Raw genomic sequence first — 14,443 nt, 5'->3', positions numbered from 1 at the left:
ATATATAGGGAAAATCTTTAAAAATCTTCTTCTCAAGAACCATTGGGCCAAAGAAGTTCATATTTACATGAAAGCTTTCTGACATAGTGTAGATTCAAGTTTGCAAAAACCATGGCCTCCAGGGGTAGGTTTGGGGCCATAATAGGGACTACGGTTTTACATGCAAATAGATATGGAAAATCTTCTGATATGGACCAAGGTGACTCAGGTGAGCGATGTGGCCCATGGGCCTCTTGTTGAATTTCATGGCTATATTTAGATATTTCAGATACTAAGTGGCTTAGATCCATCAAACTTATTAAGTTGATGCATCTTGGCTTCTCAGAGTGTGTCAGCTAAAAGGTAGGTCACTGTGACCTACTTTTGCTCTCTCTTTTTTTTTTTTGCAAATCTATACATCTTTCAAACTAAAAACCCAAGGATCATCAAACCTTCACTTAACTCACTCTTTGTTTTTTATTTCAACAGAGCTGAAAAAGTTCAAAAGCAATTTTGTTGATATTTGTTTTAAGAACCATTCTCCAACAATGGCATGAAATGTAATTGCATTAAAAATAGGACAAAATACAATGCAATCCCCTTGTTTATTTGTATGCATAGTAAATTCGGTATTTAGCACCCCAACCATCTCTATGTCCCTTGAAAAAATTCATGTAGAAGAGAAATATGTTCTACCCAGATATGCACGTAGGTTAAGTAACTTCATTTTATAATTATTTTGATTGCCGAATCTAATAGTGTACTGTATGATATCCCCTTCATACACTATCATGTGATAGGTCTTTAAAACCTTGTTAATTGATGAATCTTGGTTAGTGAGAATTTTTGCCTGTTCTACGATGTATCAGAAGAGTGATTCTAGGCCCATGGGTCTCTTGTTTTCTAATATACAGTTTTTGGTGTACCATTAACTTGTAAGGTGTATCAGCTTTATTCGGACAGTTCTAGTCTGAATTTGGAAGAGTGTTAGGAAAAACAAAATTCAGCAAACTATAGTATAGTCAGCCAAGTGGAGGTTATTAAAGTAAACCTCCATCAAAATTACATGTATATACGTTTTTACCTTGTGGTATTTGCAGTACAGGCTATGATGTATGTTACATATAAACTGATGCCACACTCCTGATATTGTCTAATGGATGGTGACATTACATGTCAAGATCACAAGCCCTTATGCAAAATGTCTCTGGTTATTGGAAAAAGAAAATTCTCATAGGGGCTTACCACAGAGACCCTAATTCTTTACTATAATGCCCGATATTTAACTGAAATATCCCCAACTTGGTGTAAAACCATACAAGATTAATCACATTCCTGATGCTGTAAATCTGATGATAGTGATGTGTTGATTATTGTTTTCTAGGCGGCTGTGTTTGAGCTAGAGGCCGACTCCTTTACTGCTGGCATAAGTGAGGGCCTTGTCTTTGTTAAATTTTTCGCACCATGGTAAGTGTTATGTAAAATATATCCATTTATATATGTATGAATTAAGATATTTATGAAATTGAGTTCTGACTGGTTCTGTTTCCACCACAGGCAATTGCATCGCTTGGGGTCGAATTTACTATGTAAAGAGTAAAGGTATAGAACTCTAAATATAGGGTACCCAAGTTAGCCGATGTAAAAACAATAAATTAATTGATATAAAATTCTACTTTGTATTTTAATTTATTCATACATAATCAATCTACATTACTACCAAAGTTCATCCCGAAATTCCGTATACTTCCCAAGATATGCAGAAATGAACTCGGAAAAATGCCTATTATTTTTTGGTTGACTTTTAGCTGGGCCCTGACACTATACGACTACACAGAGTGTTTGAGCATTGCAACAAGCTATCAAATAGAATGTGCAGCATAACATCATTTCTAAAATGAATTTCTTACCCCAATTCATAAAATGAAGTCCGTAATAGCTCCAAATGACTGAAATTTTTTAAACCGTCAACTTTCACAATCCCAGCCATCACCGTAGTTTTGACTAATTACCCAAAAGAGATGTAAGGACCCATAACGATTTAGAGACTCAAATACTAATATTTATCAATATTGATTCATTATAGTACATAAATTATGCTAATAACAAGTTTTTATATATATACAAATGTCTTATTATGTCTATTTTTATCTAAATCACATTATCACGGGTGTTTGACGATTTATGATAATGATGTCAATGTGGGTAGTTAGTGGCACCGATGAAAATGACTTAAACTGAAAGTACAGACTGTTTAAAATTTCCAGTCACTTGGGGCTATTACGGACTTCATTTTATGAATTGGGGTAAGAAATTCATTTTAAAAATGATATTTTATGCTGCACATTCTATTTGATAGCTTGTTGCAATGCTCAAACACTCTGTGTAGTCGTATAGTGTCGGGGCCCAGCTAAAAGTCAACCAAAAAATAATAGGCATTTTTCCGAGTTCATTTCTGCATATCTTGGGAAGTATACGGAATTTTGGGATGAACTTTGGTAGTAATGTAGATTGATTATGTATGAATAAATTAAAATACAAAGTAGAATTTTATATCAATTAATTTATTGTTTTTACATCGGCTAACTTGGGTACCCTATATTTAGAGTTCTATACCTTTACTCTTTACATAGTAAATTCGACCCCAAGCGATGCAATTGCCTGTGGTTTCCACTGAGTACAGACTAGGAATGAAAAAGCCATCCATCTTCAATATACACGATGTATTATTTTGTAAAACATGCATTTTGTATGAAATGAAAACCTCTCTCCAAACTACAAAAAAATAAATAAATAGCATCTACAAGAAGAGGAGGGAGGATATAAATACATTTAGGAAATAAATTTCATTTTTGAAATCAATGAGGGCATGAACTGCAATGCTTTACGCCTGCATACTCCATGAAGCATGTTAATTAGCGCTTCCTGAAGCATGTTGATTAGTGCTTCATGAAGCATGTTAATTAGTGCTTTATGAAACATGTTAATTAGTGCTTCATGAAGCATGTTAATTAGTGCTTCATGAAACATGTTAATTAGTACTTCATGAAACATGTTAATTAGTGCTTCATGAAGCATGTTAATTAGCACATAATGAATTAATTAGTGCTTCATGAAACATGTTAATTAGTGCTTCCTTAATCATCAGTGCTTCATGAAAGATGTTAATTAGCGCTTCATGAAGCATGTTACTTAGTGCTTCATGAAACATGTTAATTAGTGCTTCATGAAGCATGTTACTTAGTGCTTCATGAAACATGTTAATTAGTGCTTCATGAAGCATGTTAATTAGCGCTTCATGAAGCATGTTACTTAGTGCTTCATGAAACATGTTAATTAGTGCTTCATGAAAGATGTTAATTAGTGCTTCATGAAGCATGTCAATTAGTGCTTCATGAAACATGTTAATTAGTGCTTCCTTAATCATCAGTGCTTCATGAAAGATGTTAATTAGCGCTTCATGAAGCATGTTACTTAGTGCTTCCTGAAACATGTTAATTAGTACTTCATGAAACATGTTAATTAGTGCTTCATGAAGCATGTTAATTAGTGCTTCATGAAACATGTTAATTAGTGCTTCATGAAACATGTTAATTAGTGCTTCATGAAGCATTTTAATTAGTGCTTCATGAAACATGTTAATTAGTATGCCAGCATGAAGTATAACAGTTTGTACTCCCATTTTCTGAAATGAAATTATTTTTTCATTTTTTTTACTGTAGATTTACAGCAAGTGTGAACGAAACCTATTGGCAAGTGTATGACGTGCTCCAGATAGTTCATTGGAAAATCCCCAAGTGATTTTAAACAACGCTTTTGATTGGTCGGTTAAATTATAAGTAGGCGTTCCCAAGTATTTGGCATTATATTATCTCGTGCTTAGCAAGTGTAAGTTTAACTTCTCCCTGAACGGAAAATATGTGCATTCCCGAATTTATTTGATATCAATGGAAGTTGCACCGTATGTAGCGTGAGATTCAATATCGGTTTTGATTTGACAACGGGGTTTTGAGATTACGGTAATAAAATGTCTTGTAAAGTTTATCTTATATATACTAGATATCTACATGTATATAAGTAATAGGATTATCATATTAAAAAAAAATATAAGATATCTTATAAAAGATATTTCGTAAACTTTAGAAGATATAACTTTTATGAGATACCTTATAAATTTTATCTTTTAAACAGGAATAAACGTGCCATACTTATAATCCATAGCAGTATCAATAGGTATGGGAGGGGGCATGAAAGGAATTTGAAATAAAAAGGCGGGATACACGGTGAAAAAGGCGGGCTCCGATATGTAAAGAAAAGGCAGGGTGGCAATATCCTAGAATTCAAATAGTGTTGAATATTGAAGAAGAAAAAAGACGGGATTGAAAATGCTGCGGGAAAAGGCAGGATCCGCAGTTGCCTCTATATCCCAATAAAAGTTGAAAGGTTACTCCCTTAAATTCCTGTAGATACTTGTCAGTTTTAAGTGATCAGAAATTTCAGTACATGTTTCTAAAGGCGATTTTGTCCGTTTACGAACAATGCTTTTGTTTTATTGTCTCTTTCACATTCGCAGTTTCCATATCGTTATTTTTAAATAAATCTCTGAGAAGATATTTTCGAAACCTTACAAAGCATTGGATAAGGGCGAGATCAAAAGATCGGAAAAATTTCTAAATTCAAATAGGGGGAAGAGGGAGTAAAAACTCATAAGTTTCTGTCATCCGACATCGATTACACTTTAGACTAGTGGGAAAAAAAGACAACTGACTTGAAAACCACATGATAATACATTTTAATAAACAATTAATAGTTTCAATGTACACTTTCATTTGTTTTACTTGTTAATCGATTAGTTTCAACATACTTCAAATTTAGTTTTGTATTGGGGGGAGGAGTCTTGGTGAGAACTATGTGAACTCAGTTTTGTCAAACATTGAACACTTGATCTCGCCCCTAAAATAATTTGTCAGATTACGTAATAAGATCAATAGATATTCTACTTGGAGAAAACATTTATTTTCAACACATGGCAATTGGATACTTTGATGTCTTTTACTGTTATATATACCCACATTTTCGTAAGAAATTCGGAAGTAACCATCGCTAGATGCTGTTAATTGAATAAACAACTGCAAGTTCTGTGAATTCTAGCAAAAACTAAATTCCCCAAACCATATCTCTCCTGTAACGCATTATTAAAGAAATTCAACATTTCGTTAGCATTAGATGCGCCTTCTATAACGTCATAATAAACCACAGCAAAGGTTGATTGTTAATGTTGCGTTACTGGCGTACTTTTGAACCTATATCACTGGTCCACCCCTTACTGCATGTCCATGATTGCGATTAACCGCTGTACGAACGACACTTGCTTCGTCAAAAAAAAATATAACTGACTCAGCCTAAATTGCAATAAAATCAGTAGCAAAGAAGTTTTCAACACTTCACTCGTGTTCAGACGAAATATGCTTCTCTTGGATTTTTTTTGGCAGTTTCGTGAAAGTCATTTTCCCAAAAATTCCTCGCAGCTCTACAAATTAAAGACACCGATGGTGCATTGTCAGGGGTACAAAATTTTTTGTCTGATTTCTCTATTATATTAACACTTGACTTCTTTTTAATTTCATACTCGATAAACAGAAGTACATCCGGTGTGAGCTTCGTTGGCGACACTTTCGGTGCAACTGAGTTCCCATGATTGACAATTTTATAATGTGGCCTTTGCGACGCCAAATTTCTTACTGATTTTACCATAAGATAAACCCTCGGCATGTAATTTTAGAATCAACGTCATTGTTTTAGTATTGGTTTTCCCTTTTCGCAGAGTCTCTTCCATCATGCTAAAAGATTATGTAATGACACGCTAGTGTAAAGACACGTGTGCCCATCTAAAATTATTTTTATTCCCGCCCCTTTAAATATTGGTCCAATCGCAGTGATTGTTCTTTCCTTGATGCGTCATCATTGACAGATTTGTTTTGAAATCAACTATCCGAGACAGAGAATGAACTTGAGAAGCTGAGTCGTTCACACTTCTGTAAATTCACAGTAATACTTGCGTTTACATTCTACTTTTATTTCTGACGGAATTCGAAGCTGTTAAAATAGGTCCGACATACTATATTTATCAAGATTCATATGCACACTGTTCACAACTGCATCACATTCATGAGGAAATGGCTATCATTACAATTGGTAAAGATATTGGAGGCAAAAACATTGGGAATGTAAATATTTCAACAATAAAATGCTTTTTTTGTTACTTTATCGGATGATGAAAGTAGCTAGCATTGCAGAAATGATTCATAAGCTGTTAAAATGGGAATCACTCCATACATGTTTAAAAATAGTATATGTCAGATGAATCATGTCTCTGGCTGTTAACAGGTGTGGGCACTGTAAAAGACTCGCCCCAACATGGGAGGAACTGTCTAAGGAAATGGCCCGTTACCCAATAGTCACCATAGCCAAGGTGGACTGTACGCATAGCTCAAACATTTGTAAGCAGAATGGGGTAAGTCTCTCGTATCTTCAGTCCGTCGTTCTGCTTGTCCTGGTCCTGTATGTTTCAGTTAGACTTTCGACATTTCTTATTTTTCGTTTTTATGGCGTCGACTGCAGCACAATTGAAATCAACACACAAGTCCTGAATTGTGACATGTATTGTCTGTAGATGTAAATTTCAATCTATTCATGCTTCCTTTAGAAATTAAAATGCTTAGAATGAGTAAAACTGATACTAAATTTGGACAGACAGTGACTCACCATACTGTACCATTGCAGTCAATTTGTACCGATATCCCGGGGTACAGTGACTCAGCATACTGTACCATTGCAATCAATTTGTACTGATATCCCAGGGTACAGTGACTGATCAGCATACTGTACCATTGCAGTCAATTTGTACTGATATCCCGGGGTACAGTGACTCAGCATACTGTACCATTGCAGTCAATTTGTACCGATATCCCGGGATACAGTGACTCAGCATACTGTACCATTGCAGTCAATTTGTACCGATATCCTGGGTACAGTAGCTTGAACATGTTGAGTGAATAGCAGATACATGTACAACAATTAATATTTGAAAGATAAACAGCATACCGATATTTATTTTACGCCTTCATGACAGAGTTTTAGCGGGGACCTAGTATCCTCATTGGTTTGAATGTTGAGTTTTATTTGTGTCATTGAAATCAAATGCAGAATACTTTCTCCTTCAACAACCTTGCTCTTTTACTTGAATATCAATAGGAACCAAGATCTCATTGCAGGATGACCTTCCTGAAACTTTAAGAAATGTGGTCAAAGAACAAGGTCACTGGCGGGAAAATTCAAATACAAATACCTAGCTCTTGTGAACAAGATTCTAGACACATTACATATAAATGTATGTTACATACGATTGACATATACATTTATAATCAAGGATTTGTCCCTAGTAAACTGAAACCGTTTCAATGAAACATCGACCTTTCAACTTGACACCGGAATCTATATATTGTGCAACATGAACACGAGAAATACATGTTAAGGTAGTGTGTATCATGTAGAATATATGAACAATAGAAGCACCATCATAATCAAACAAATTCATAGAGTAACTTCTGTAAAATCGACTTTGCTGATGAAATAAATTCATAGAGTAACTTCTGTAAAATCGACTTTGCTGATGTAATAAATTCATAGGGTAACTTCTGTAAAATCAACTTTACTGATGAAATAAATTCATAGGGTAACTTCTGTAAAATCAACTTTACTGATGAAATAAATTCATAGGGTAACTTCTGTAAAATCAACTTTACTGATCAAACAAATTCATAGGGTAACTTCTGTAAAATCAACTTTACTGATTAAATAAATTCATAGGGTAACTTCTGTAAAATCAACTTTACTGATTAAATAAATTCATAGGACAACTTCATTCTGTATAATTGACTTTACTGATTAAATAAATTCATAGGGTAACTTCTGTAAAATTGACTTTACTGATTAAAAACAATTTATCCCATGCTTTCATTGTTAACCTATTCCCATAAATACAAACAATATTGAAATTTTATTCCATAAATGTTACAGGTCTGATTTACAGGAGGGCAAGTTATAAATTGTCCATGTAGCATGGGATTCCCCGTCTGGTAGAACTCTTTATTTAGAATTAGTGTCAAGTTCTGTTATTTTCTATTTAGGTTAGGGGATACCCCACAATGATTCTCTTCAAGGATGGACAAAAGGTTGCTGATTACACGGGCAGTCGTAATATTGGTGACCTTGTGGAGTTCATGCTGGAACACATTCAACAGGAAGTACACGATGAGCTGTAAATGGATGAGAAGCGAAAAAAATCAATGACATGGTTATTTTTGTTATGGATGACACTGGATGGAAAATAATTTTCCACATATTTATCAGAAACAAAAAAAATTTTAGTCCCATTTTTGTTCTCTCTGAAGTAAAGTTTATTCTCGTATTTATTTCATTATCTGTAATTTCTCGGGTATCTCCGTCCAGTTAATTTCAGGGTAGGATGAATAAGGAGGGTATATAACATAAATTTATATCACGATTCATTTTAAAGATAATACGAAGAGCGTACATTTTTTTTGACAGTTTGTGATTGCATCTATATGTGCACAGGGAGATTAACTACATTACCATTGTAATTCATGTGGAAAATAGCGAACATATAGTCAGTCATTTCATGTAGGAAATTGACGTGTGATCATTGACGTTTTCTGCTGAATTTTTCGTTGTTACAGAAATTATTTTTCTATGAAGTGCTTTTTGCTGTTCTTGTGATGCCTCAGAATTTGCTGGATAAATTGTCAACTGCAGCAGTTATAAATTTTGTGCAAGTGGTCAACTCAAGAGTGTTTGTGTCCTTATTGTGTGCAAAATATTTTTGGATGTTCAGATAATATGTTTTGATGCATGTAACATTTTGAAATGTTCCAGTGAAATGAAAATTCGGGGTGAGGAGTACCGGGCGTACAGATGGTCCTGAAAAAATAATACTCAAAAATTCTTTATCAAATGATACACATTCTTATCATATTAGCCATTCATGTTACTGCAATTGAATGTGATACAGGCTTTTTTTTGGGGGGGGGGGGGGAGAATATAATAGGAATTTGCATGACTTGTTATTAATTTGGTGTACCAGGATATGTAGGCCATGTACCCTAATTGTTGAAATGTTTGTCACTAAAATATAACATTTCCAATAGCTAGTCATATTTATTGTTCACACATTGCACATAATGTCACATAGATCTTGTTCCACCTTTTAATTAAATCAACAACAAATTAAATTTTGAAGAGAGCCCCCCCCCCCAAAAAATACAGTATGTCACAGACCTTAAGTAAAGTTCTACAACTCTTGGCTTAAGGAGGTACTCCACATCGTCACAATGGCTGACTTCCTTTTAAAACAGGGATGAAAAAATCAATATCAGTAATATTTGACTTTTCCTTTTTGATTTGAATACCTAGCCGAGTAGCTCAGTAGATTATCATACCAACTGCCGAACTGTAGGTCGCAAGTTTGAGTCCAACAGGGGTTTTAAATTTTTTTTTCAGATTACCTTCTACTAAAACTGTATTTTTTGACAAAATAAAGTAAATTTTAAAATTTACAACTTCAAAATATTGTTGTACATATCCTCCACTTTTCATGTACATCAAATTTCTCTGGTGTAGCATTCCTCCTTAAGAAAAAATACCCTACATAAGATTGTGAGGGGTGAAGTTTGTATTGTTTCTGGTACTCTTGTCAATTTAATATGATATGTTGATGTGTAGCATAATGATAATTTTTTCATGCTTTTTTTTTTAATTGGTTCACCTCATGGCAAACTAGAGAGCATAGTGTGTTGATTGGTATATGAGGCTTTTAAATATTGGTATATGTGGTGAAATGTTGTAAAGTAAAACATGGCTATGATAATGTGCCAAGGACAGTGAATTATGCTTTGTTATATCCAATTAATATTTTGATATTTTATGAAACCTGAAGAATGAAATTGCCTTACATGTGGTAATTTATCATGAGCATGTTCTGTCTAACTTCGGTTTATGTGGGTAAATGTAATAACTTTTCTATGCCGAGATGTGGTTCAATGTGAAGTATCTGTGATCTTCATGAAGTAGTTTATTTTCTGTACATAGCACAGATGTGATGTGAACATTTCCTTTTAATTCACTGCATCCCCCCCCCCCCCCATCTTATACATGGATGAGTGAGGTGTGATGCTTTGTCCCTCTGTGTATGTATTCTATTTCCCCTTTTTTATGTTTTTATTTTATTGCTCGATATCATCAGAGGCATTACCCCATTTTAATGATGAGTAACGGAATATGCGAGGGTCAAGTCTGACGAGATATATTCTGAATAACATATTTAATTTATTTCTTGTATTTCTCCATTTTTAGCGGGAATTTGTGGACAAGAAAAATCTGCAAGTATAACAATAGCAAACAATATATAAACTACTATGCACTTGTACATTGATATACTGCAAACGCAGAACACAATTTACTGCCTTTTAGGGATCAAATCTCAAAAATTTCCAACAGCAGAAAATATCTGTTAATAATATAGTTCCTGCAGAATGTTCTGATGGTGCTACTTTTTCCTATACATTGGGATTTAGACCTTTGCAACATGGCATTCAGTTATTTTTTGGAAAATAGTTTAATTTGCATATCATATGATGGACATGTCTTTTATCGGTGGTTTTTCCTTTCGTAGACTGTATAAACTTGTATAGTCATAAATGTAGAACTGAAATGTGGGTGTTTGTTTTTGATTGAAACATGGCATTTTTCTTTAGAACAAATGTGAACTGAATTTTGATAATCATTCACTTTTACATGTACAGTATTTTATGTATTCATACACTTGTGTTCGTTTTAGGTGAATTTAATTGAACCTATGAAAATTATTCACATTTTCATGAATTCGAAGATCTTGATATTCAAATGCTGGAAACAGAATAGTCCAAACGGAGAAAATAATTTGGAGTTACAATGAGAAAAATATGTAGATACACACCAGCATAGAATTATAAAATATTGTTAATGCTGTTGTAGTATGAGATGTACTCACATTGTCAAACTACATAGAATTATAAAGTATTGTTAATGAAATGCTGTAAGTTGTAGTATGAAATGCACTCGCATGTACTACATTTATCGCACATCAGTTTTTTTCACTGGTTCATAATTATTCAAATTAAGTAGGTCAGTCATTTATGCACCACATAAACAAAACATGTCATCCTTTGAAATTGTTAACATTGATGGTGAAAGACCTGATTTTGTCAACAAGGTTGTTCCAAGAGGATTTTGGGTCTTTTAGGAAGTGAAAATAATTTCAAGTTTCTTCAAAATGTGAGGTATTGAGGACGTCACAATCGAATTAAAACCAAACATTTCTGTGACATTCGGCTTGTGAAATAGACAGTAAATTAAAATGTGCGTTTAATGATAGTTGCGTTATAAATAGAATTTTACACTCGTGCTTATGACATATGAAATTCGTTACCAGATTTGAATATTTCCCTCGCCAAGGCTCAAGAAATATCAAATCTGGTAACTTGTTTCATATGCTATAAGCACTCATTCCAGATCCTCTATGTACATTGTGATTTAAGCACTCATTCCAGATCCTCTATGTACATTGTGATTTCATCAATAATTTTCTGTATTACATGTAAAGTTGAAGTTTGGATTTCTCCAGGATGCACAAAATAAAGACGTCTGTAATTAGCTGTTGTGTTAACTTTTGTAAAGGACCATGTATTGATGGAGGGTGAATTTGACTTCAATTAAAAATGGATGATTACGATCACTTCTACAGGAACCTGAGCACAGGAATGTAAAATTTATCGATTCTTCCCGAACTTTTCCGTGTATACAGCTATACTTCTGATTTATCCAGGTGCACTAAAATCCACAGCATTTGATTATAGTGGATGACAAGATATTCACTGTAGCTTGTCTAATCTGGAATTTTGTACAACAGAATTCGACTGAGCCAGATCTTGTGTACAGTCTACAAGATTTCAGATTGCACAACATCTGTATTAGACAAGCTTTAGGGGCAAGATCAAAAGTTCAATGTCTGACAAAAAACTAAATTTACAGTTTTCACCCCCCCCCCCCAATCTAAATATGATGAATGTTAAAACTAATCGATTCACAAGTAAAAACATACGAGTATAAATAACACTCTGTATACCTTTACTACTCTTTAATCACAAATTATAGAGTACATTAAAACTATTAAATGCTCATTAAAATGTAATATTACAATGTGGTTTTTAACAGCCACTTGTCTTTTTTCCACTTTAAAAGTGTATCGATGTCGGATGACAGAAACTTGTGGGAGTTTTAAAGGTGTATCGATGTCGGATGACAGAAACTTGTGGGAGTTTTAAAGGTGTATCGATGTCAGATGACAGAAACTTGTGGGAGTTTTAAAGGTGTATCGATGTCGGATGACAGAAACTTGTGGGAGTTTTAAAGGGTGTATCGATGTCGGATGACAGAAACTTGTGGGAGTTTTTACTCCCCCTCCCCCTAACTATTTGAATTTAGATTTTTATCAGACATCGATCTTTTGATCTCACCCATTACTATGTAAACGAAATTGCACAAAAATTTTGTACCTGTATATTGTAAGTAGAAAAGGTACAAAAAGTTTGTCTCCAGTACTGTAGATAATTTGTAAATAGTAAATGAATATAAAATTTGCTGACAGTTAATGCTATATTTCACTTGTCTGTCCCATTCAAACTACATTTTTTAAATGGAATTGAAATCCATAAGAAGAGAGACGGGAAATAAATAGCTCATTTACTCATTAACATGTAAAGATGGTCACAATCTGGACGGAAATCAGACAGATCACACTGAATAGTCAGTACTCAATTAATAACATCTATAGAATTGTCCATGTAGACAAGAGGTCAGTTCATACAGGTATGTGACAGAGAAGGCTTGTTAGGGGTGAGGTCGTCTACACTGGTGTGTGGCACAGAGGACACGTCTGCCGGTGAGATATTTCCGACTCGAAGGCTCGATGTTTACATGCACTACACATCCAGAACTGGTACTCCATCAGGGGACGACCAGTCACGATACAGGTCGGGAATTTCGTGTCGCAGTTTGGACAGGAGAAGGATCTAATTTATAAATACAAACAGTTCTCTCAGACAGGTATAACAAAGTGTGAAAATGTTCAAAAATTGTCCAATATTTTGCAGAAAACAGTACACATATAGTACTGAACTCTAGTATTAGCTAGATTTTCTTTTTGAAATAAACTGTTTACAGAAACACATACGTATCGGGAATGCTTGTGGCACAGCTGGAACACTCCACTTTGTTATTGCGACTGTCTCGTGGCCCATGTCTAAAATGAAAATTTTCATCAACACATGCGTTTGGTATTGAAGCATTTCAGTTGTCTTGTGTAATCAACTTTTAAGGAATCAATGAGTGTGGTGTGTTCCTGTGGCTTGCATTTACAATTTTCTTAAAACAATTGGTCCATGGATCTAATTCATGTTTAACTGAATACCACATGGATCTAATTCATGTTTAACTGAATACCACATGGATCTAATTCATGTTTAACTGAATACCACAAGAGAAACTACAGATAGAAGTGTTGCTTGGCTGTAACAAACTAACCAATGTCACATGGTGTCACCACACCTTAAAATATCTAAAGGTCCAAAAACATAGTGTAAATCTTGTGTTGCGTAAAGCACTGCCACTTACTTTGTAAATATCTCCAGTGCCAACTCTTCATAAGATAACCTCTGTTCTGGGGTCAGAGTTTCCAGGGTCTCCAGTTTAATGAATGCTTTAGAGCATGTTCCAAAAGCTCTACAGGCAGAGGCTGCCAATGCTTGAAAAAAAAAGGATTCAAAATTAGAGAGTTTGAAATTGGACATGTCTGTGTCACTATTGTCACCAAAATCAGTATCGTTAATCACTTAATAACTCTAGAACAACTCATGTAAAAGTGAAATCAGTATCGTTAATCACTTAATAACTCTAGAACAACTCATGTAAAAGTGAAATCAGTATCGTTAATCACTTAATAACTCTAGAACAACTCATGTAAAAGTGAAATCAGTATCGTTAATCACTTAATAACTCTAGAACAACTCATGTAAAAGTGAAATCAGTATCGTTAATCACTTAATAATTCTAGAACAACTCATGAAAAAGTGAAATCAGTATCGTTAATCACTTAATAATTCTAGAACAACTCATGAAAAAGTGAAATCAGTATCGTTAATCACTTAATAACTCTAGAACAACTCATGAAAAAGTGAAATCAGTATCGTTAATCACTTAATAACTCTAGAACAACTCATGTAAAAGTGAAATTAGTATCGTTAATCACTTAATAACTTTAGAACAACTCATGAAAAAGTGAAATTAGTAT

General features: G+C 34.1%; 2 protein-coding genes across 3 annotated transcripts in view; one reads left to right on the top strand and one right to left on the bottom strand.

The window, feature by feature from the left end:
* The window catches only part of LOC125647646 (thioredoxin domain-containing protein 5-like), a 28,726-nt gene extending 16,977 nt beyond the window's left edge, over nucleotides 1-11,749 (top strand). Inside the window, exons 7-9 of the mRNA XM_048874404.2 lie at nucleotides 1,364-1,446; nucleotides 6,367-6,493; nucleotides 8,169-11,749. Of these exons, the coding sequence (XP_048730361.2) occupies nucleotides 1,364-1,446; nucleotides 6,367-6,493; nucleotides 8,169-8,303 (345 nt within the window). The 3' untranslated portion in view covers nucleotides 8,304-11,749. The remainder of the gene's footprint in view (nucleotides 1-1,363; nucleotides 1,447-6,366; nucleotides 6,494-8,168) is intronic.
* Nucleotides 11,750-12,736: 987 nt separating this feature from the next.
* Nucleotides 12,737-14,443, bottom strand: part of LOC125647642 (WD repeat-containing protein 35-like) — a 35,231-nt gene continuing 33,524 nt past the window's right edge. For both annotated transcript variants that reach the window (XM_048874395.2, XM_048874396.2), the window contains 3 exons: nucleotides 13,768-13,897; nucleotides 13,328-13,396; nucleotides 12,737-13,166 (listed from right to left, as the gene is read on the bottom strand). In XM_048874395.2, coding sequence (XP_048730352.1) covers nucleotides 13,001-13,166; nucleotides 13,328-13,396; nucleotides 13,768-13,897 — 365 coding nt within the window. In that variant the 3' untranslated portion in view covers nucleotides 12,737-13,000. The remainder of the gene's footprint in view (nucleotides 13,167-13,327; nucleotides 13,397-13,767; nucleotides 13,898-14,443) is intronic.

The sequence above is a fragment of the Ostrea edulis genome, chromosome 6 (assembly GCF_947568905.1).
Source record: "Ostrea edulis chromosome 6, xbOstEdul1.1, whole genome shotgun sequence".
Taxonomy (NCBI): Eukaryota; Metazoa; Mollusca; class Bivalvia; order Ostreida; family Ostreidae; genus Ostrea; species Ostrea edulis.
This window is presented reverse-complemented; position numbering and strand designations above follow the sequence as displayed.